This window comes from Patella vulgata, chromosome 2, assembly GCF_932274485.2.
Source record: "Patella vulgata chromosome 2, xgPatVulg1.2, whole genome shotgun sequence".
NCBI lineage: Eukaryota > Metazoa > Mollusca > Gastropoda > Patellidae > Patella > Patella vulgata.
The window spans coordinates 51,960,566-51,983,084 of NC_065880.2; the positions used below are offsets into that span (position 1 = coordinate 51,960,566).

General features: G+C 33.5%; 1 protein-coding gene across 2 annotated transcripts; it reads right to left on the minus strand.

The window, feature by feature from the left end:
• Positions 1-278: 278 nt before the first annotated feature.
• Positions 279-22,025, minus strand: LOC126810701 (SWI/SNF-related matrix-associated actin-dependent regulator of chromatin subfamily A containing DEAD/H box 1A). 2 transcript variants are annotated; one of them, XM_050535897.2, is made up of 21 exons: positions 21,516-22,025; positions 20,294-20,537; positions 19,804-20,057; positions 18,443-18,609; positions 18,000-18,123; positions 17,318-17,388; positions 16,707-16,856; positions 16,157-16,371; positions 15,718-15,808; positions 15,219-15,318; positions 14,640-14,778; positions 13,973-14,108; positions 9,817-9,954; positions 9,304-9,399; positions 8,361-8,609; positions 7,906-8,007; positions 7,258-7,353; positions 6,682-6,800; positions 2,152-2,334; positions 1,872-1,981; positions 279-931 (listed from the first exon to the last, which is right to left on the minus strand). In XM_050535897.2, the coding sequence occupies exons 1-21, from the start codon at positions 21,694-21,696 to the stop codon at positions 843-845; spliced, it is 3,054 nt and encodes a 1,017-aa protein (XP_050391854.2). In that variant the 5' UTR covers positions 21,697-22,025; the 3' UTR covers positions 279-842. The 2 variants fall into 2 exon arrangements, with proteins under 2 accessions (XP_050391854.2, XP_050391855.2); XM_050535898.2 differs by having other exon boundaries at positions 21,456-21,578.
• Between the last annotated feature and the right edge of the window lie 494 nt (positions 22,026-22,519).

Below are 22,519 nucleotides of genomic sequence, written 5' to 3' on the forward strand. Positions count from 1 at the left end.
CGAACGATTAGACGGCTGTCCTTATCAGGCCCTTCGTCCAGCATCACTAACAAGGGGGAACCACGCTGGAAAATCTGGATGAACTTTCTCGGCCAATGCAGGGATCGAACACCCGACCTCCAGACTAGCGTGCCAGCGACTTACCCACCGTGACCCCCAATTTAATTTGAAAGCATTCTGTATGATCATTAACAATTGTGTATATAACCTTTACAACTAATTCCTGATTTAGACTATATCCAGCTTGTTTTCAACATTCTCATATAAAAAATAAAAACTTATTGTTATGTACAAATTTTATTCCTCCATTCAATAAAGATAGACATTAAACTATATGGAGAGTGATTCAAAGGGGGAATAACATCAAAATATATTTTTCATGGTCACATTTCAGTGATTGGCATTCATATATATATATATACAAACATACACACACCAGGAAGAAAACATAAAAAATTATTTTATATTTTCCATATTTTGATAGTGTTGTAAATAGCACAAAAAATATATGTTACTGAATAAGCTTACATCAAATGGCTGGCAACAAAATATTTACAAACTCTAACAGAGCATAATATACTCTAATCTCTATTTATATGCATTTCATATCTTTTCAAAAAGCACTAAAATCCTCTTTTATGTTCTACCATAATTTCTGGCAAAAACTATTCCTATTAAAAATTGCACCCATTAAATAAAGGCAACTCCTTTTTGATCACATCATACTTGGTCCACAGTGTAATACAATGTTTGTAATTTCTATGATAAAATATAGAATATTATAAATATGATGAGGTTACTGGTACAATGATTAAATATCAATGCCTACAACTGATCTATCATCAAGATTTATTTGATTTGTTAGTCTTTGATTTACGTTGTAAAGCTTCTCGTAGTAAACTTAGTACATCATTACTACTATCCTCTTCATCTAGAAAATAAACAAAATAAAAATTAAGAATAAGACATATTTTGAATTTTTTTAAAATGAATAATTTCACAAAATATACAATTTTTTTCAAATTTCTGACACATTGTTAGGGTGATCCGTGCACTCTACAGAAAGTTGGTCTCGACACGGCTAAATGTGCACGCTTCAGTTGCGTGTCTCGAACTGATTTCTGACTACCCCGCACTCTCTTTGAGTCGATAAATAGCCATGGCACGTGCAATTCTCTACAATTATATCAACTATTACAGCCGTAAAAAATCTATTGTTGACGATTTAGAATAGCAGTAAAATTTAGCTTCTTGGTTATTACAGCAGCTTTAGAAATTATGTTTGTTTTATTTTTTAAATTGCTTTATCATTAACTGTACCGTTAAGAGCGGCATCTTTTGGTTTAGTACAAATAATATCTATGAATCACTTTCGTTAGCAGGAACATGATACTAGCAGTAGTTTCATTTTATTTTTACAAGTTTCTTAAAACAATTGTTGAGTTGGCTAAAGTGCTTATTTCTAAATTCAATTTCTTGTTCTAGCTTTCTGTTATGTTTCGTAAAAAAGTAGTCTTGATTATCCCGACTTGTCAATCAGACGTAGAATGGTCGATAGACTGGTTAAGCGAGACTAATTTCAAAACAAGGGCACGTAACCTATCTTTTACTCAGTGGACGACACTTGGAACCAGTTTTCAGTCTATTATTTATAGATGATTAATGGTCATAGCTTATTAAGTACAACATGATCGTTTATTTAGTGACTATAATTGTGTGAAACTGATTTGAGGCTTGGCATATATATAAATATTGTGGCGTAATTGTCGAGATATTTGGAGCTATTTATTTATGGTGGGTCACCCCAACATTGTGCTGAAACCAAATATATAATATAAATATTTGGTAGTGATAAACACTGCAGTACATACCTATACTTGATGTTGTGACATCTTTTTCTAGTTTGAGTTTATCTCTAGCAACACGTACCATACCATCTTCTACCGTACCTTTACTTATTAACCTAATTATATTTACATCTCTACAAAACAAATAACACACATACTTTCATCTATATATTTACACAATTACACAATTTGGCTTCAAATTTACTGAGAGAGCCATATTAGACTTCATTTTAAAAGAAAATTTCAAATGTTCAAATCTGTATAACAAACCTTCAGATTTTGAGAGGAAAAAATGAATATTTACCGTTTTTGTCCCATTCTATGACATCTGTCTTCAGCTTGTTTATCATTATAAGGATTGAAGTCTATATCATGTAATATAACAGTATTAGCAGCTGTTAAATTAATACCTAAACCACCAGCCTTCGTAGATAATAAAAATATAAATACACTTTGATCATTGTTATAGTCGTCTATTAACTTTTGTCTGAAAAGAAAAAAAAATATATATAAGTAGCATTATGGAGGACTAGATAAAGAGCTGGCAGTTCTCACTATGATAGTAAAAAATTAGATAATATAAATGGAATATGCTGAAAATATCAGTCAAATTGCTTCACTCCCAAGATATTAACGTTTGAATTTTAGGCTTAGCCATGATCATCTTTACTAAATTCGGTAGGGTAAGAAACATAGTCTCGATTATCCATTTTTTGGATTAAATCATCAATGAGTGTGATCAGCAAATCGAATTCAAATCGCGTGAAAACCCAACACCTAAGATGGCATCGAGAGTTGATTAAGGTCTTTTTATGTTAATAATTTCTAATCAATAATTTATACAATATTTCAGGCCCCAGAAAAGACCTGCAATAGGAAGATTTAGCTCTTGCATAATGTATGTTCAATAGTTTATTAAAGATGAATTATGTAAGATTTAGTTATAAGAATTGTCTGTTAAACTGGAGCATCGCTAATGCTGCAATATACGTCCACATGCCTGCTTCCATTGATATGGTACTTTTTAAAATGAAGAGCATGAAATATAAAATGGCTGCAATGACTGTAATATGACAAGAGGCAAAGAAGGCTAGGCTTCGGGTTTGTTTTGCCAAATTTAGAGACTAAATATTAACAAAAAAGTGGGTGTGACACCACCCCAGGGCATCGTGGCATGCACCATAATAAATAGCTGCTGTCTTTACGGTACAAGGAATAAATATACAAAGTTCCAAGATGATCCATGCAGAATTGCAGCCTGTAGATAATAAATACAAAAAATGGGCGTGTCTGCCCCTGGGGGATGAATTTGGAACATTATAGATAGGTACCACCCAGTTATTCAAATGATTGATATGCTGAATTTGAACAAAATCTGTTAATTATAGCAACCTGTAGAATATTTACAGAACATGTACCAAAATAAATAGTTGATATCCTTATCTTTATAAGAATAAATATGCCAAGTTCCAAGATGATTCATTCATTTACAGACAAAATATTAACAAAAAGTGAGGGGGGGGGAATCTATTCCAAGATAATCCATTCAGAATGGTGGTCTTCGGGCGCTAAAGACTAAATTGGGCGTGGCTCTGCCCCTGGGGGTCGGGACATCTATAGTTGCCGCCCTTAGGCTGTAAGGAACACGTATGCCAAGTTCCAAGCTGATCCATTCAGAATTGCGGCCTGTGTACGATAAACACAAAAAATAGTTGCCATCCTTACGCTATATGGAATATATATGCCAAGTTCCAATACGATCCATTAAGAATTGTGGCCTGTAGGCAATACACAGACCCACAAAGAAAACATGGGTGTGGTTCTGTAACTGGGGGTCAGGCATTCACCAAAAAACAATAGGGATCATCCTTAGGGTGTAAGGAATAGGTATGCAAAGTTTCAAAAGGATCTGTTAAGAATTGTGGCCTGTAGGCGAAACACAGACATACACACAACAATTCGGTGTGACTCTGTTCCAGGGAGTCGTGCATGCACTCAAAATAATACAGGTCATCCTTAGGGCATAAGGAATAAGTATGAAAAGTTTTTAAGACAATCAATTAAGAATTGCGGCCTGTAGGCGACACACAAAAAGAAAATGGACGTCACCGTGCCCCCTGGGGCATGGGCATTCACCACAAACAATAGGGGTGTTCCTTAGGGCATCAGGAATAAGTATGCAAAGTTTCAAGATGATATGTTAAGAATTGCAGCCTGTAGACAACAAACAAACAAATGCAAGAAATGAGCATGGCTCTGCCCCTGCGGTTCGGGCATTCACAAAAGATAGGTTGCCAGGCAACGAAACATACGCCCACAGAAACTAAATTTTCCGGGCAGTCAACAAGGGTTGTCGCATATTTTTACTTTTTTCGGTAATGAAACATTTATAATACACTAAAATCTGATTAAGAGCAACAACTCACGAAGTAATTATCAGAAAACTATTAGAATTTGTTTGGTTTTTATAAAGTTCTGCCCCATGCTAACGTTTTGTATGCAAAACTTTTAATATCATGGATTTAACTGTTTAAGTCATAAAAATTCATTGAAAATCAATATACTTGTTCGTCTCAAGATCTTAAACTCTGTGTATCAATCTGAAGTCAATCGGATTATAATATTCTTTGAATGGCATTTAGTAATTGGAACATAATCAAAAACACACTTTTATGGATAACAATTACTATGGTTTATTTCACTGCGACGTTTCAACAAGGTTTCACAAGTCGTTATCAAGCATATACACAAATAAATAAAAATGAGAAAGATATGAATATAAATATACAAACCAAATATACCAAAACCTGATAAACCCCAAAACGATAAACCTCCAATTAGAATCTTTATACCTTTCCACGGCAACATCTCTCACCAAATCAGAAGATTATTGAAAAGGGAAGCAGATATTGAAACCACTTTCTTGAAGGGCGCAACAACCAAAGACATAGCAAAAGCGAATGGAAAGTTGAACCCCACCAAACCCTTCTCACCAAAAGGCTGTGTCTACAAAATCAACTGCAGTTGCCAGCAAAGTTACATTGGAGAATCTAAAAGACCTTTAGATATCCGACTGAAAGAACACATGTCAAAAGCCCCCACCAACCAATCTGCAGTTGCTGAATATCTGAATGACAACCCACGACACCGTGTCGATTGGACCAAAGTTAAAACGTTGGCTGTGAACCACCACAGCAAAAGAGTCAGAAGAATACATGAGGCGATCAATATCAGAAGACATGAACCGAAACTGAATCGAGACCTAAGCGTCTATATCCCCAGAGCATATGACCGCATTATCAAATTGTAACACAGTCCCCCTAAGTAATTCCCCATGCAAAACCATATTTAACTACTGGCATTTTGCAATACCGAATTCATTGTATATTCCATACCCACAACCCTCACATTTTATAATCCTCTGTTATCAATATGTAAAATTTGTATGTTTAAATTATTTTCTATAATTTATTTAGCTATTCACAGTATTTTATGTTATGTAACTCAATTACAATATATCATACCTCTCATATTTATAATTATAAAACGGTTTCATCATAGGGCCTTCTGCTTAATTTATCATTATTTATTTATATTTTATTCAACCCTTTGACATATATTCACCTTGTAAATACATATATGCAACTTATTACTTAACTTTAAAACATAACCGTAAAATTCTATATTTCTTAACGGTTATAATCAATGTAAACATTATGGTTTCGATATAATTCTATAAACCCCCAGTTTGATCTTCTTGTATGTTTATTTAGTATTCTTAGTATATACTGGTTTCAGTTATGGTACACTGTGTATGGTTTCAATATTTGTTAATCTTGGTTAATCCCCTGGTTCATCTTTTAATTGTACAATAAGCCAATTCTAATATATACGATTATACACCTTTGTTACATCAATAGCTTGTTATAGCTAATCATGCTCACTCACCTTGCATTCCATTGGATAGTTTGCACTGATGTTTGTATATTTATATTCATATCTTTCTCATTTTTATTTATTTGTGTATATGCTTGATAACGACTTGTGAAACCTTGTTGAAACGTCGCAGTGAAATAAACCATAGTAATTGTTATCCATAAAAGTGTGTTTTTGAATCGGATTATAACTTTAGCCTTTAGAGCATCACAAGATTTTGCAAAGTGACCAAGGGCCATAACTTTGGCAGTAATTATCGGAAATCGTTGAAAATCAATAGGAATCTTCGTCTCATGACCTCAAACACTGTGTATAAATTTAAACTCAATCAGATATTAACTTTAGCCTCTAGAGCATCCACAAGATTCTTTGAAGTGATCAAGGGCCATAACTCTGGCAGTAATTATCGGAAATCGCTGAAAATCAATAGGCTTCTTCGTCTCAAGACCTTAAACACTGTGTATAAATTTAAAGTCAATCAGATATTAACTTTAGCCTCTAGAGCGTCCACAAGCAATTATGGACGCCGGACCGACGGACAGACGGACGGGGGCGACGACAATATACGACCACATTTCAATTTGGGCGTATAAAAACAATAGGGATCATCCTTAGGGTATAAGGAATAAGTATGTAAAGTTTCAAGATGATCAGTAAGAATTGCGAACCACAGACAAAACACAGCCAACTGTCAAGTACCATTGCCATGATAATAAACAAAGTTTAGCAGTTCACTTGTCAGTTGTGAATAAAAGTAAAAGTCTAAATAGTAATTTATCTAACATTTGAAGCCCTATCCGCCCTCCCCCCAAATAAGACCAGCTCTTTGAGTATGAATTTAACCTTACAAGTCCTAACACAAAGAAATTAAGACTCCCTGTCATTTGATCAAACCTACCTCTCAGGTACCGGTGTACTGCCATCTAATCTGAAGTATTTATACCCTTTATCTTTAAGAAAAACTTCCACTATATCTAACATCATGGTGAACTGACTAAATAACAACACACGATCCTCCTGAAATTAACATTGTTTTAACCTTTAAAAATCCAACTTTTTATCTTTTTTTATGCAGTGTGAAAACTTCTAGAAGATTATTTCTTTACATCTTAACTACAGTTGCCAGTCCCCAAGATGTTATCTATTCCTCACTTTACTTAGTGAGTCCAGAAAATTTAATCAAATCCTCCAACCGATAAATAAGCTGTATATTGAATATTAATAAACATAGTCCTCTAAGATGCCTTTCTAATGATGCAGTTTGGTTTATCAGATACCCATCAAATTTCGCTAATCTTCATAAGTCTAAATATCTATTGTAAATTTATGAAATAGTTGCATTCTGAACCCTTTGATTTATAAACACTGTTTTAGTTCTGGATTTAATCAAATCATTTTCATGACATTCACTCTGAGTAAAAAAAATGAGTGGGTTAGAATAATGTCAATTTGCCAAAAAATAATATAAACTTACTCTTTCTTTCATATCTGGTAACAATGTCTCTAATACCCTAAATTTACCAGATTCATTTATAGTAGATTGGTCTAACATATATTTACCTATATGGCTCTAAAATATAAAACAAATACAAATGTTTTCCACAGTATAGAAGGTATACGACTATACAAGGCTACAGGGTACAGGTCTCCATAGGGCTTTAATTCACAGATAATCAGATAAATATAGTTTTTAAATCATTTTATTAAAATGTTATTAAAAATTGCAGCATCTTTCAGATAATTCAATGTTTAGAGAGTTGTAAGAGTGGTTGGTTTGTATGTGGCAGTAGATTTTTCAATTATATGATATTTAAATTTCTATGTCTTAGCCTTCCAAATAGCTTTCCAGATGGGGATATTTTTATGAATAAATTTTCAGATTATTACTTGAACAATTGTGACAGAACTGCATAATACAGATTGCTATGGCTTCGCTTCATGGTGGTTTAACTATCAAGTGGGTCATTAATCATACCTGCACGGACACACAGAGAAAGGCTATGGGTGACGTACTAAAACTTGTGTACAGAATTGGTTAATCAAATATAAATTGGATTTAAAAATAAATAATTATTCAGTATTAATCAGATACATGCTTGTCAGAATACAGGTCTTTACATACCTTATAATGTTTACAGACATTATGGATATCAAAATCGTTCATAATAGACATATCTTCTTTTATTAATTCTGGTAGAGCACCCCGCTCTTGATGCGATGGTTCCTGAAATTAATATTTCACATAATTAGTACAAAATATCTTGATCACCAGTTTCTTAATGTCTGGATTCTTTTTCCGTTAAGAGCACTGCCAATGTGTACACATTACCAAGCCATACACAGGAATAACCTTTTTATTTTATCTCTTACTGTCATTTCTTTCCAGGATGTTAGCAATAAGTAAGATCCACTGTGAATCAGTTTGACACATGACATCATAGAAATAAACAGAAGGTAATAACAGTTATAAGCTAAAGATTATCAAGAATGACTGTCTTATTATCTAATCTATTTGATACTAATCTAAATCAAAATTTCTGTCATACCTTGGAATATTTAAGAAATTTGTATACTAACCTTAGTTAGATCTTTAGCTATACATGTTAATTTTTCATCATCATAATGTTTTCTGATCAGCAGAGGATGATTGGCAGCTTTACGTAACTGCATGAACATAGAGGCACCTCCATTTTGTAACACTGCATCAGTTCTATTTTCTATTTCTTGATTAAACCTTTGAATTAATGAATCATACAATTCCTGTTGATCTGGTATCATAACACAGTTCTCTGTTCTTTCATATTTCTTAGGCATCTGGTTTAATACCTGGAAGAAAATGGGGTTAATGCATACATATTTAATAAAATATTTTTTTCATAAAAAATCTCTGATCAAATATATTTTGAACAATTTATGAGAAATGCTCAAGAAAAACAATTTTCCATGGAAAACTAATGATTAAATTTGTACAACTACTTTAATAATAGGTTAAATGAATGTACAAAAACTGAAACAAGTGGTTGTGATTTTTTGTACAATCCAGGAAACTGAGATCTTTGGGTTAAATATACATTTAAAGTTTCATTAAAATCAGATCAAAATTGTGATTTCTAGAGGGTCCACAACCTTGTTATTACATACTTTTACACTATTTGGATACAAGGAGCGACCTTTTGTCGGGCAATTTCGGTTGGATTTTCACAATATTCTAACTTAACCATCATTAAGGTGTAACAGTGATATATTTAATAGGTTTTTAAAATTTGTAATCCATAATCCAGGAAGTTACAGACAAATATGCACAAATATCAAAAGCATCCAAGATCATTGTGATATAAACATAAATTTAAAGTCTTAACATAATTGGATCAAAACTGTTACATCTAGAGGCTCCAAACCATTGATATACCATACTTTTACACTATGAAAATGTGGGCGTATAAAAATTAGTATTAAAATAATAAATCAAATCTTTAACACATTTAAACTTTACTTCTTAATTAGCAGTAAAGACACTTACATCCTTTTTCAATCTTCTTAAAAGAAAGGGTTTCATTATTCTCTTAGCTTGAGCTATTTTCTCTTTCTCAAACCTCCCACTATCTTCATTAGATTTCTGAGAAAAAAAAATGCATAATAATAATTTAATGAACAGCAATATACAAATAATTATCTCTTAATGGAAATTAGTATAGATCATGACTTAATCTATAAAATATATAAGAGAAAGAAATAGAAAAACGGGGTTTAACATTTACTAGACACAAACTATGTCATTTCAGGACAAACATGGTTCATTTTGATTTCAATAATTTGCTTGCACTTAGGGGTCCTTAACAGTGAGAGTAGACCAGAGGACACAGAGAAAACCCACAAGGTGGGACAGACGACCCTACTCCTTGTCACGTACAAGTGTGGGATGGAAAAATGCCACATGACTTAATGACAGACCTTATGATGTAAAGCACCCACTGTGGAACATTCAGCCAACCAATCCCCCCCAAATGTATAAGAGACCAAAATATTATCTTACAGTCATCATAGTAAACATTTTCTTTAATGGTTCTGTTTTACCACTAAATATATCTGGCATGACAAAACATAATAATGACATGAGTTCGACTAGGTTATTCTGTAATGGTGTACCAGTAAGTAGTAATCTTCTATCAGCCTGTAATATATTATAAACAAGAGAAAATTTAGAAATGCAAATCAACTCAGTGGTTGCCAGGCAAGATATACCCACATTTTGCAAAAGATGGATAGAGAACAAACTAAAAACAAAGGTGATTTTTCGTACAATCAGGGGCCATAATCCAGAAAGTTATGCTCTGAAATGTGCAAATATCAAAAGGGACTGAGATCTTTGGGATATAAAGATATACTTTAAGATTCATCAAAATCGGATAAAAATTGTGACCTCTAGAGGGTCCACAATCTTTGTATTACATACTTTTACACAATTTGCGTACAAAGAGCGGCCATTTTGTCTGGCAGTTTCATTTTGATTTTCCCGAAATTCGAACTCAACCATCGTTATGGTGTGAAGGTGATATATTTAAACGTTTTTTTAATATAGGATAAAAATTGTGACCTCTAGAGCAGTGATTCTCAACCAGTGTGCTGTGAAATTTTGAACGACACACTAAGAAAATGCAAAAAACCATGTGATCCCAATTGAGTATTCACAGGTGTCTATTGATAAGTTCATAGCTGTGTATTTCCTTATTTAGTTTGAGTCGGTCTATGTGTTTATGACTAGTCTCTGTCTATGGTCGTATGCCGTCTGACTTACCATGTTTTTATTTTGCAAAATTCAAATATTTTTCATATATATTTAGCCAGGTGTGCTGCTACTTTTTCAGGTGTTCCAAGGTGTGCCATTGGCTAAAAAAGTTGAGAACCACTGCTCTAAAGGGTCCACAATCAGGGGCCATAATCCTGGAAGTTACAGTCCAATATGCGCAAATATCAAAAGGAACCGTGATCTTTGGATTATAAACACACATTTTAGGTAAGGATGTAAATGGTCACTTGGTTAATCGATCAAGGTTAAAAAAAATTACTAACTGGTATTTGTTTTCATATCATACCTGACCTTCAAACCCAGGAATGGTAACCACAACATTGTTTTCTTTCACTAAGACCACGTTAATACTTCAAATAGCACTTGTCAGTTGTAATAAGTCTCGGACAGTCAAAGTCTTTAAATTCCTGCTCAAAGTTTTGTATACGTTATTACTATTAGCACTCGCTACCAAGCATTAAATAGTCTCGACTGATTGACAAATTAATTGTTTTACAGTAATTATTAACCTCATCACTCCAGAAATTAAACAAAGTCTCAAAGGAAACAAGTTTGATGCGATGAAATAATATTAAAAATAGACAGGATATAATAGTAAAATTGTTGATATTATCTCTCAATCCTATGCTGATGGGGTCAAAGTTGACAACATTGTCACTGGTGCCATACGATACAGTATGGCTTGTAATAGAAACACATGTAGTGAATTCTTTGGAATTAGCTGATATTAAATAATCAAACTTATTTTGTATTTAAAAATCCAAACGTATGCTTTCTAATATTTATGTGATAACTAATCTTATAAAGTATTAGGGAAGCTATTTTTATTATTTTTTTTTTAATCAACCTGATTTGAACTGGTCTATAGTGACCTGTCAAAGTATGGTGCAAGATGGAGAAATCAACCCTCAAAAAAAGAATGAATGGAATTTGTATTAACAGTTAAACATGCATTATGCAAGAGCTAAATCTGCCTATTGCAGGTCTTTCTTTAGGCCTGAAATGTTTTCTAAAGTATTAATTAGACATTAATTAACTAATCCAGGCCTTAATAAACTCTCGATGGCATCAGATTTCTCCGATATTAAATAGATTAGAATGGTTCAGCGATACTTTGATTTAATCAAATATGGAGGACCGAGACTTAGCTTTGATCAACCAGTACGGTGGTTGAAATTATTGCACACGTCTGTCAAACCTTCAAAGGCTAATATCTTCCCTTGCAAGAGAGTAATTTGAATGAAATTTTCAAATTATTCGTTTTACATCATCTACTTTCGAACTATTATAGCAAGAATGACTAGTTCTTTATCTATCTAAATCTTACATAATGTATCTTTAACATTATGCAAGAGCTAAATCTGCCTATTGCTGGGGCGTTGGATGGTTGAATGGGGTTTGCACCTGCCCGCTGTATCATAAAGTCTGTCATTGAGTCAACTGGGGTGATTTCGATTCCCCGGGTGTACGTGAGAAGGAGTAGGATCGCCTGTCCAACCTCGTGGGTTTTCTCTAGGTCCTTCGGTTTCCTCCCACTGCTAAAGACACCTACACGCAAGCGAATTATGGAAATAAAATTGAACCATGTTAGTCCCGAAATCACCTAGTCTGTGTCGAGTGGAACGTTAAACCCCATTTCTCTCTCTCTCTGCTTATTGCAAGTCTTTATTTAAAATTAAATCAATAAATGGCGGACCAAGCTAACGTTTACTGTTAGTCGCTGATGTTTCTACCGGAAGCTGGTGAGTTATCGTCTGTCAATTGATGCCTATTTCTAGTCCAAACTTCCAACAGTGACAATTCAGTACAAATTAGTGATATTTAATTAAAAGTAGTGTTTTATTAGATTTTAGGCACTTTATTTTGCCATCTAGATGAAATAATAACTTTTTTTTTCACTTTACCTGTCTGTCCGAAAAGTCAATTTGCCCGATGGCTCGTATGAGTATGGTGACAGACGGACAGCAGGGCTGGCCACGAATAAATTGATGGCGAGCAGATGACTGCTCACGCAAATTTAGGTTTGGGCGAGCAAGGCGAGCAATAAAAATTGCTCACGCAAAATGTTGTTTGCGTCAGCACACATTTTGTAACATTGTTTCAATTTAAAATCATAAGAAAATTGCTATTCCTGGCACAAAGTTTGCAGTAAACATGTGTGACCATCGCTTTCTGTTTTTGACAGTCATACGTACTCTTCTTTATTAAAACCAATTTCCGTATGGATTTCTTCACCCCACGAAATAAATGTGGATAGGGCAATCAGGTTGCCTTTGGCCATTATTACGCTTAGATTGAAAATTATACGACTGCACAATGGAATAAAAACCGAAGTTCTGATAAAATAGAAAATACCGATAAATATTAGTTTGAAACGTGTTCATTTAGCGTGAATGCCTACTGCCGGATGTAAACATTCTTTACTTTAGACTCGATTATCACGCGTTCGTTACTGGTGTTCGTAGGAAAACCAGTCATAACGTTCAGTTCTAAAGTGTATTTTTCGTAACAAGAGTGCTGAGTAACTTTTTAGCCAATCAAATTTAAGGAGGAAATGCCGCCTGCAGCTCGGTGAATCTCAGTTTGACAGACGAATTTATGAAGTTATTGACATTGTTGGTTTAGTTTCGGCAATAAACTTGTCAATATTTTGATTATTTTTACAGGGTTTTCTTAAAATTTTGCGTGAGCAACGTACCGCTCGCGTAAATGTAGATTTACGCGAGCACAGCGCGAGCGCGAGCAACTGCTCGCGTCTCGTGGCAAGCCCTGGACAGACAGGGGCGACGGCATAATACGTCCACATGAAAATCCAACAATTTATACCCACACCTTTTACTCATGATAATTCAAGAGAAACTTATATTAATGCACATGGTACAATTACCAAGGCCAATATCCACCAGATGTAGCAAGTGCTATAACAACTTCAAGGCACTAGACAGCATAGTGTAGATTAAACATTGCATTAAAATGGCAGTTTACTCATTACATGGCATTACGATATGAAAACTGCAAAGATTCTGCATGACATCATTAAAAACAATCCTAGTTCCAGGACTTAGGAATTCAAGCATCCATGTTTTAGCCAATCGCAGCAGCTCATTATAGTTTGCTCTGATGAAGAATGTTATTTAAACCGAATGCAGAATTGCTTTTACAATTGACTATTTGTAGAAGTTGATTCTTCCTAAGATTTAAGATCAAGGCCAATTGTCAGTTGCAAAAAACATTTCCCTTCTAAGTTACCATGCGGCCTTTAATAATGACATTACAGGGACGAAAACTGTGAAGTTGTCATCATTGATGCGGATGTCATCGTTGAACTTCAATGTCCAAATTAGCTAACTTGATATATAAACTAAATATTGTTACTACTTACCCTGATTTTCATTAGATTCTGGAATCGAAGAGATGACATGTTTTTCAACATGTGACCCTCATCAAAAACGGCATATTGAAATTCTAATTTTTTGAATAATGATCTATCTTCAACACTACCAGTAGCCATATTATACCTGTAAGTATAAGACAAAATACTGATGTAGTAATTGGTTTGATATTTGTCATTTTTGTGAATGACTGCAATTGGTTTGTCAGCATTGATCCAAAAATTTTGATACCCTTAGAGGCTTAGAATCTATTTTGTGTTTTGTATGCTAATATCAATTGTAACAAAAAAGAAAAGGGAGTCATATTCTGTTGTAATGGTATCAAATAATGTTAAGTTAAGAACTAAATGAAAGAATTTGAGAATAATCTCCATGTCTGCTGTAATTAATTTTGCATAATGTTCACAATCAACTTTCAACAATAATTCTGTACAAGCAGTGTGTGAAACTAACAGTATCTATGCCATGGAATTTAAGGCCAAGGCATGCCAGCTCAGATGAACAATTAAATGAAGAAAATGTTTTGGTCTATACCAGAGACAGTAATTCTGTACCAAACAGAATTCATATAGACCTAATACACACACTGTGAACACATTAATCTACAATTACATAGGATTGATGTTAGAACAAGTTTTTAGCACAATCTATACTTACGTTGTTAGAACAACATTATATTCTACATTGTTACCATATAAAACTTGTTGTCTTACAACACGTCTCTCTTCCTGAGATCCATAATATATAACTATATTTAGACTAGGACACCAATCCTGCATTTCCCGCAACCAATTTTCTAAAACAAATAATAATCATGTAAAATTTCTCCTGTGATTCTGTCTAATGTTTTGATCGTATATCAGACTAGATCAATTATTGGAGTGGGAACTGGGCCCCAAGTGCTACTAATGTTCTTGCTGTTCTTCTTCTTGGAGCAAAGCTCTTCATAAAAAGACTAAGGGACCGCCTATTCAAGTACAATCAACACGAAACCTGGCATGCTTGTTCCTTGGATGCACACCGATGGATGGACTTCGATTTTTGATATGCCACAATTCAAAGATATGCTTGGTTCCTGGTCCATAGTGAACGCCTACCTGTGTTAATAGCTGGATTTAAATGTAATGAAATAAGTGAAGTTTAAAACCTCATAAACACTAAACCATAATAGCAACAAATTTAATTTACAATAAAAGAGAAAGGTCCACATTAGACCCAATGTTGATTATTACATACCTATAGTAGATGATGGTACTATAATAACATGTGGACCAGTTTCACCAACTTCTATTAGATGTGCAAGGAAAGCTATAGTTTGTATAGTTTTACCTAAACCCTGTAATCAATCAATATATATTACAGAGTAACCGCTCCTTGTTTTTACACATGATATCTTAATAAGTTAGAGTGAGTTTAATTCATCACAGTTCTAACTTTCTATATTACATGAGATCTAATACACATTCAAAATGGCTGCCGTTCGAACATTACATGCTATGCATGACACTGCATTAAGTTTACAGATAAATCAGTAAGCGACAGAGTCTTGGCATGATTTGAATATTTGTGTTTTGATTGGTTGCTTACTCAGTGACATATAACAGGAATCAATGATAAAATTTGTTAGATGTTAAGTAAAATTGAGTCAGGTAAAATATAAAATATGAACATAAGATGAAAGAAAAATGAACTAAATAACATATGATTTTAATTTTCTCTGTAAAAATCTATTTACCATTTCATCAGCTAAAATACCATTTAACTGCTGAGCATGCATGACTCTTAACCAGTTTAATCCAATCATTTGATATGCTTTTAATTGTTTACTGAAATATAAAAAAGACATTGCTTTCTAAATTACAGCGCTATTGTAAAAGTTTCATAATAACTGGTTCTTCAAACAGTTTCGTTTCTTCCGAACTTAATCAATGTTATCTATCAAAACATAATGGAATTTGGTTTCATAAATTTAATTATCGACCTGCATTTTATAAATATAATTATCTAGTTTATTCACGAAATTTTGTATTGAAGAATTTTGCTCATATAACAATGTTTTTCCATCTAATCACCAAATTACCACTCTGATACTGACATGCACTGACAAACTTCAGAACACATATCCTTGCCACAAACATGACCACCAATATGTGAGAACTGATATTTCAACTTACGTATCAACTAATAATTTAGGTTGATTAGTGATATTATCTTGACTGTCTTCAATTGTTTCACTGTTAGTTAACATAGATACCACATTCTCCATTTCTTGACCAATACGTTCACATTTCTGCATCAAGTTAGTAACAATACTTTGTAGATGTATAACTTCTAAACATCCTGGTATCAATGCATAAGATAAAGACTTGGCTGCGGTAACCTTTTCAACCTAGAAAAAATATACACAGTTACGTATCATTACAGGCCCAGAACTGTACATTGCAGTGGATGCTTATGACTGGCCGATGGATTCATTATCTTGATCTGATATATAAGTTTGTTGTTCTTTGCTTGCAATCTATTGTGCAGTTTGTTTCTTGTCTGCTGGTTTGTCTTGCAGTTACTATTATAACTCGAAAAATGATATTAATGAACCTTAAAACAATATCAATGTGTTGACAAGTTATGAAAATTATATAAGCTATATTTTCAGATGTAGAATGTTTAGCAGTAGATTTTTTAGGATGACAAACATTGTTTTAACAGCTTCAAAAAAAAACTTACCAACTCATCAAATGATGTAAATGGACGTAGCTCTACTATACTTTCAGCTTTCTTTCTAGAACAACCTTGTATTGATGTCAACTCTTCAAGTTTTGATTCTTGGAAAAACTTGAGAATTTTATCAGCATGAACAGCAGCATTATCAGAATCCTAATTTATCAAAATTAATTAAAGATAACTAATCCTTGCATTTAATATTATAGACAAATACATGCTGGTTATTTATAATAGAACTTATGTTATTCATTTATGCATATGTATGTATAATACTTCCAGAAACTCAACTATTGATTATTTTAAGGTGGTTGGATGGCCGAAAGGTTAGCACGCACGTGCTGTATCATAAGGCCTGTCATTGAGTCAACTGGCGTGGTTTCGATTCCCTGGTTGTATGTGGCAAGGAGTAGTGTCGCCTGTCCAAACTCATGGATTTTTCCCCGTTCCTCCGGTTTCCTCCCACTGCTAAAGACCCCTACGCGCAAGCGAATTGTTGAAATAAAATTGAACCGTGTGTTAGTCCTGAAATGACCCTAGTTTGTGTCGAGTGGACGTTAAACCCCATTTCTCTCTCTATTGATGATTTCAAGCAATATATATATATATATACTTACGTAACTATCATCACTATCATAATCAGCACCACTATAATCTGCATCTTCATCTGATAAATCAACATCTTTCACTGTAATATAAACAATAATCATCTTAATTATTTCATTACATATTATGACAGCCTGCGATAGGACAAATGTTATAGCGTATGAGAATGTCAGCGATAAGATATTTGCTAATATCCGATCTTTAGTGTATTATAGACTGAACAGGTTCAAAAATTTCAAATCATATCACAATTGATCTTAGCAAATTGTAGCATACCATGGTTAATTCTAGTGTGTGCGAACAATTGTGGACTACTTCAGTAGCATTTTAATTGGAGAAGTTGCTCTATATTGGGTGAGGTTGGTAAAATTTGAAACTCCTAAACACTATAAGGAGCACCTAGGAGTTGCAAGCTCTTGCACTTGTATCCATAATGTGAAGGAGGGGACAGAACTCAAATTGTGTGTTACTGTAGCAGACACAGTTATAATTACAGCTATGTGGGTGTTCATGTCTACGAATATCAGTAACATACTATGATTAGCTTTGAAGTTTAATTTGCCATGATTAACCAAGATAGACAGAATGGAATATTCCACGGAGAATAACAGTGTGTGTGGCTAGCTAGATATGTCTAGTGAAAGCCAGTGAAGCACTGTACGAAAAAAAAGACATAGTGACTCTATCACTTACTTTTGACTTTCTTTACTGTTTTCTTCATTTTGGCTGAATTTGTTTTTAAGGAGACTCTTTTTTCTAAAGTTGCCATTGTTGCATCTACAGCATATTTATTTTCTTGAAAGGTAGCTTTGATCATCTGAAAGAAAATGGAAATTTATTCATGGGTGTTGATTACTAATATAGCTGTAACATATCATAAATCATAATTTTGGCATTCATTGTTTCTAAAACAAATAAAAAACATTGAATTATACCCAAATAATACTATCAAATACAGGTTGTTTTTTTTAATTCATTAACATTTTTGTTCTAGTTTTTGTCTTCCTTGTGTTGTGTGTGGTCCCCTGCACTTATAACTATTTCAATTTAAATTATTTTATAGGTCTCAAATCTAAAAGAAACTAGGTTATTAATATTGTGCATAATTTCATATCTTTATTTAACCAATAACCTACCTCTTCTGTATGATTTGGGAATGCTTCATATAAAAACTGTAAATTTTTTTCTTTTGTACTAATTGTCGTACCATTGTTGTCAGTTGAGGTAGGACTGTCTTGCCGTATTCGTTTCTTTGAAGGTTCTTGATTTTCTATATCAGAACCTTTACGTTTTGTGTAAGTACCTAAAAACATACAAAAAAAAAATTTATTGTACGTTTAGCATCAGTCTGGAAAAAAAAATGTAGTACTAGTCTACCCAATTCTTCAGTCAAATACAAAGATTCCAGTATCATAACCGCTAGTGAAATCTTAAAAATATCATTTCAAAATTAGTATCAATGTCAATTCCTTATGGATCCCGCTAATGAATTCCCATTTATTACATAGTTAAAAAAACAGATATAAGTTAATGATATCTGTGTTCTATGTGTCTAATACTATTACTACCAGTATTCAGAAATATTACTAGTATACTAAGAGATTAATCTACAAAAATTGTAATATGTATACACTGGACTCTGTAACATCTGACATCTGAATACTGCGACATTCTGTGAAATCCGACATCATTTTCATGTCCTGATTTATTTCCTTATTACTTCATCCAAAAAAGCTTTGAGTAATCCGTATTCTGAATATTCCCAATTACAATTTCTATAGAATTAACATCGTATAATCCTGCCATCAACCAATGGGTGTGAAGCCACAGAAGATTAACAAGCAATCACCAATCAATTATCAGTGGGATTAAAACTCGCTCGCCTATGTCTTTGTTGATTACTTTGATAATTTTATAATTTCTAGTGTGACGACGACCTGGACATAGAACGACAGATTATCAATGAACACATAACAGCAAAGACAAGTGTGCAATCAACTGAAGATGGAGACATTGAAAAAGATAAATCAACGACACAATTGACTTATTCAAAATGCCTACACACGCTAAATGAAATAAAAACATTCGCCCAGATTAAGGACGATGCGATGGTAGACAAGATTTGAGTGCTACAGGATTGCGTCCAGGACTCGGTGCTACGGTATGCATCCGGAAACAAAAGCAACATTTTTAAATGATTATATGAATATAAAATAAATTGTAAATACCGGTATGCAAACTTATTGTTAGATATTTCAATGTAATAAAATTTTGAATGTACAGAAAAGTTTATCATTTTTAAAGGGAATAACGTTCTGGGGATTCAAAGCTACATTATAATAATACTTCCGGTTTTCGAAGTTACAATAATACTTTCGATTTTGAGAAAACTGAGTATTCCAACACTCTGCGTAATCCGACATATTGTAACAATCAAGTATGATGTAAGATTTGACAGAGTCCACTGTATTCTAGTTTCAGGTAAAAAACATGTTACCGGGTAAAGGAGGATATATCAGTTCATCAACAGCACTATCAAAATTATCAGGATGATTCTTTAACACTGTGATTAATCTGTCTTCAGCCATTGTGGGAAACATTTGTTTTAAATTAGCTAAACTCTCTTCAAATTGTACATTTGATGCTTGAGTATCTGTTGCTGAACTGGAGTCATCACATTTTACTGGTGATGGTTTTTCATCTTCACTATCACTCTCTGATGAAGAGTGCGGTCTAATAATTCTTCTTTGTCTAAAAACAGAATGAATAATTTCATAAAAATATACTAAAACTAAATCATAATCAATATAATATTATCATTTTCCAACTTTTCATTGTCATAGGTAAGTAAACTGTCCCAATTTACTCAATGTTTTTATGTTTTAATTTTTTTTTTTTTTTAGTAATATAACTATGAAAATCCAAATGTGAATTTATCGGATTATATACATGTATAATAGGGCTACAACAATATGTAATTCACATACTTTTTGGGTTTAGTTTTTTTACTCTTAACATGACCATTTTGAATTCCCCTTTCCTTTGAAAGCCAAGAATTTTGTGAGGATGGACTATCAGCCATGCTATCTTGTGACTGTGAATCACTGGATATGCTGTTACTGCTTTTTATAATTCTAACTTTTGTTGAGTTGAAAACTGGAGATAAAGGCAAAGATGATGTGTTTGATTGTGGTGTATCTGGAATGACTGTAGTACTATTTTCACTGTTTACTGAAACAAATAGGAAAAAACGGAATTAATAGGCAACAATATATGTTAAGAATTGAAAACGTTTAGACAGTTCTATATAACATTGTAACATGCTTAAGAGTGAATCTTGCGTTTTGATTGGTCGATTAGACACTGTCTATTGGACAATAACACCCCTTTAAATTAGAAAAATCACTGCGTATTAATATTATGCGTACTACTTTAATGGCGATAACCACAATGGAGACACTCAATTTTGATCTCGGTACATAAGATGAAATATTTGGAGATATGTCCGAAGATGAACTTCAAACGCCAACCCCCTTGTCAGGTAACAGCTACAAACAACAAAATATTCAAAAATCTATTACAAAAACATAAATTTTGTTTTAAAAAGTACTTTTTAAAAAATGAAGAGAGAATTTTAGGTTTGTTTTGTGAGTTTATACTCATACGGCTACTATAGCAACCAGACGATAAGCGAGCCAAATCTAACATGAGCAGCCAGTTACCCCACTACGTCACGACGTTTTCATTACGTCAAAATTGATTTCTTTGGTTTTTACGTCACTAAAACCGATTTGCAGTGGAACGAATTTTGAAGTTTACACAATAAAATAAGTTGTTTTAAAATTCTAAAAAATAGCATGTTACAATGTCGATAAACACCTCCTGTTTCGCATTTAGAGGGGTGTTATTGGCCAATAGACATGTCCTGAGATCATAGGACCCAAGACGCATTAGCGTCGCGGGTTCTAATGTAAAATCTCAGGACATGTCTATTGGCCAATAACACCCCTCTAAATGCGAAACAGGAGGTGTTTATCTCCTAAATAAGGTGTTTATTCCTCCAAGAAAGTTCACTGACACAAAACTAGGAGTAATACACTGATCACTAAACATGACAGACAAATAAAGTATTGTACCATTTTAAAGTACCTTAGCTAGATCCCTCTAAATCTTATAACCATTTGAGTCCAATAAGTCAACCAGAATTACCTTGTTCATTGTAACACGAATTACCATTAGTATTATTTTCACTGATTAAACTGTTACCATTGGTATGTTTTTCTTCACCCTCGTCCCGTTTCCCCTCTTCAATCTGTGGATCTGTATTCTGATCAGATGTTCGCTTAACAAAGCGATACTGAAGCAATGTGGATATTTTAGCGCCGGACATTGTGTAACGAGATATATAAATAGTGCATTATTAACCTAACCTAACGAAAATAATTAAACTCTAAATGGGTCGAGCAGTAGGTCGTTTGGTTAAAAATAAAAGATTAAGATTTTTTTTGTTTTTCCGTTCTTGTTCATCTATCGGATCCTGCGCGGGAAATTGAGTACCTGATTGAATGTTAACTAAAACATCAATTAAATCTACTGCAAGAGACTAAGTAAATCGTGTCTAGTTGAAATTTACTTTTTCTTTGTTCTAATTATTTCAATTTATAGAACAGAATTATTTTTTTGATGAAAAGACAAAAAAACATGACATAAATCGCTGACTGTAAAATGTGACTTCGTTGGTAGAAGAATTTTGCAAGGGAGATAATATAAAATGTTTCTCGATTACCCAGAGTTAATATTTTTCTCGTTTATAGAAGTGTACTACATGTAGAATACGATCTATGATCTCGTTAAATGTTCCCTCGATCATAATTACGTGAACGTCGGTTCATCTTTCTAAACTTGTTTTTTTTAGCTGAAAGGTCCAATGGCCAATTAAATCAAATTATTGACTAGACTCGAACCACTAATTAAGTTAATAATAATACAAACGGCGCCAACCACCGAATCTGCCGATGGCATCTTTGCGCGTTACCACTATTACCAGGTAATGTCGGTTAGTGCTAAATGATAAGGCCAGCTCAAATTTTAGTCACAGGTACCGAGATGTAAACAGGGCTGGTGCTAATTGCAACCCTAGCCCTAACCCTGGATCTAACCCCAATGCTTACCCTAACCCTAACCTACAATCTCGCCAGCAATCACGTGCCCTA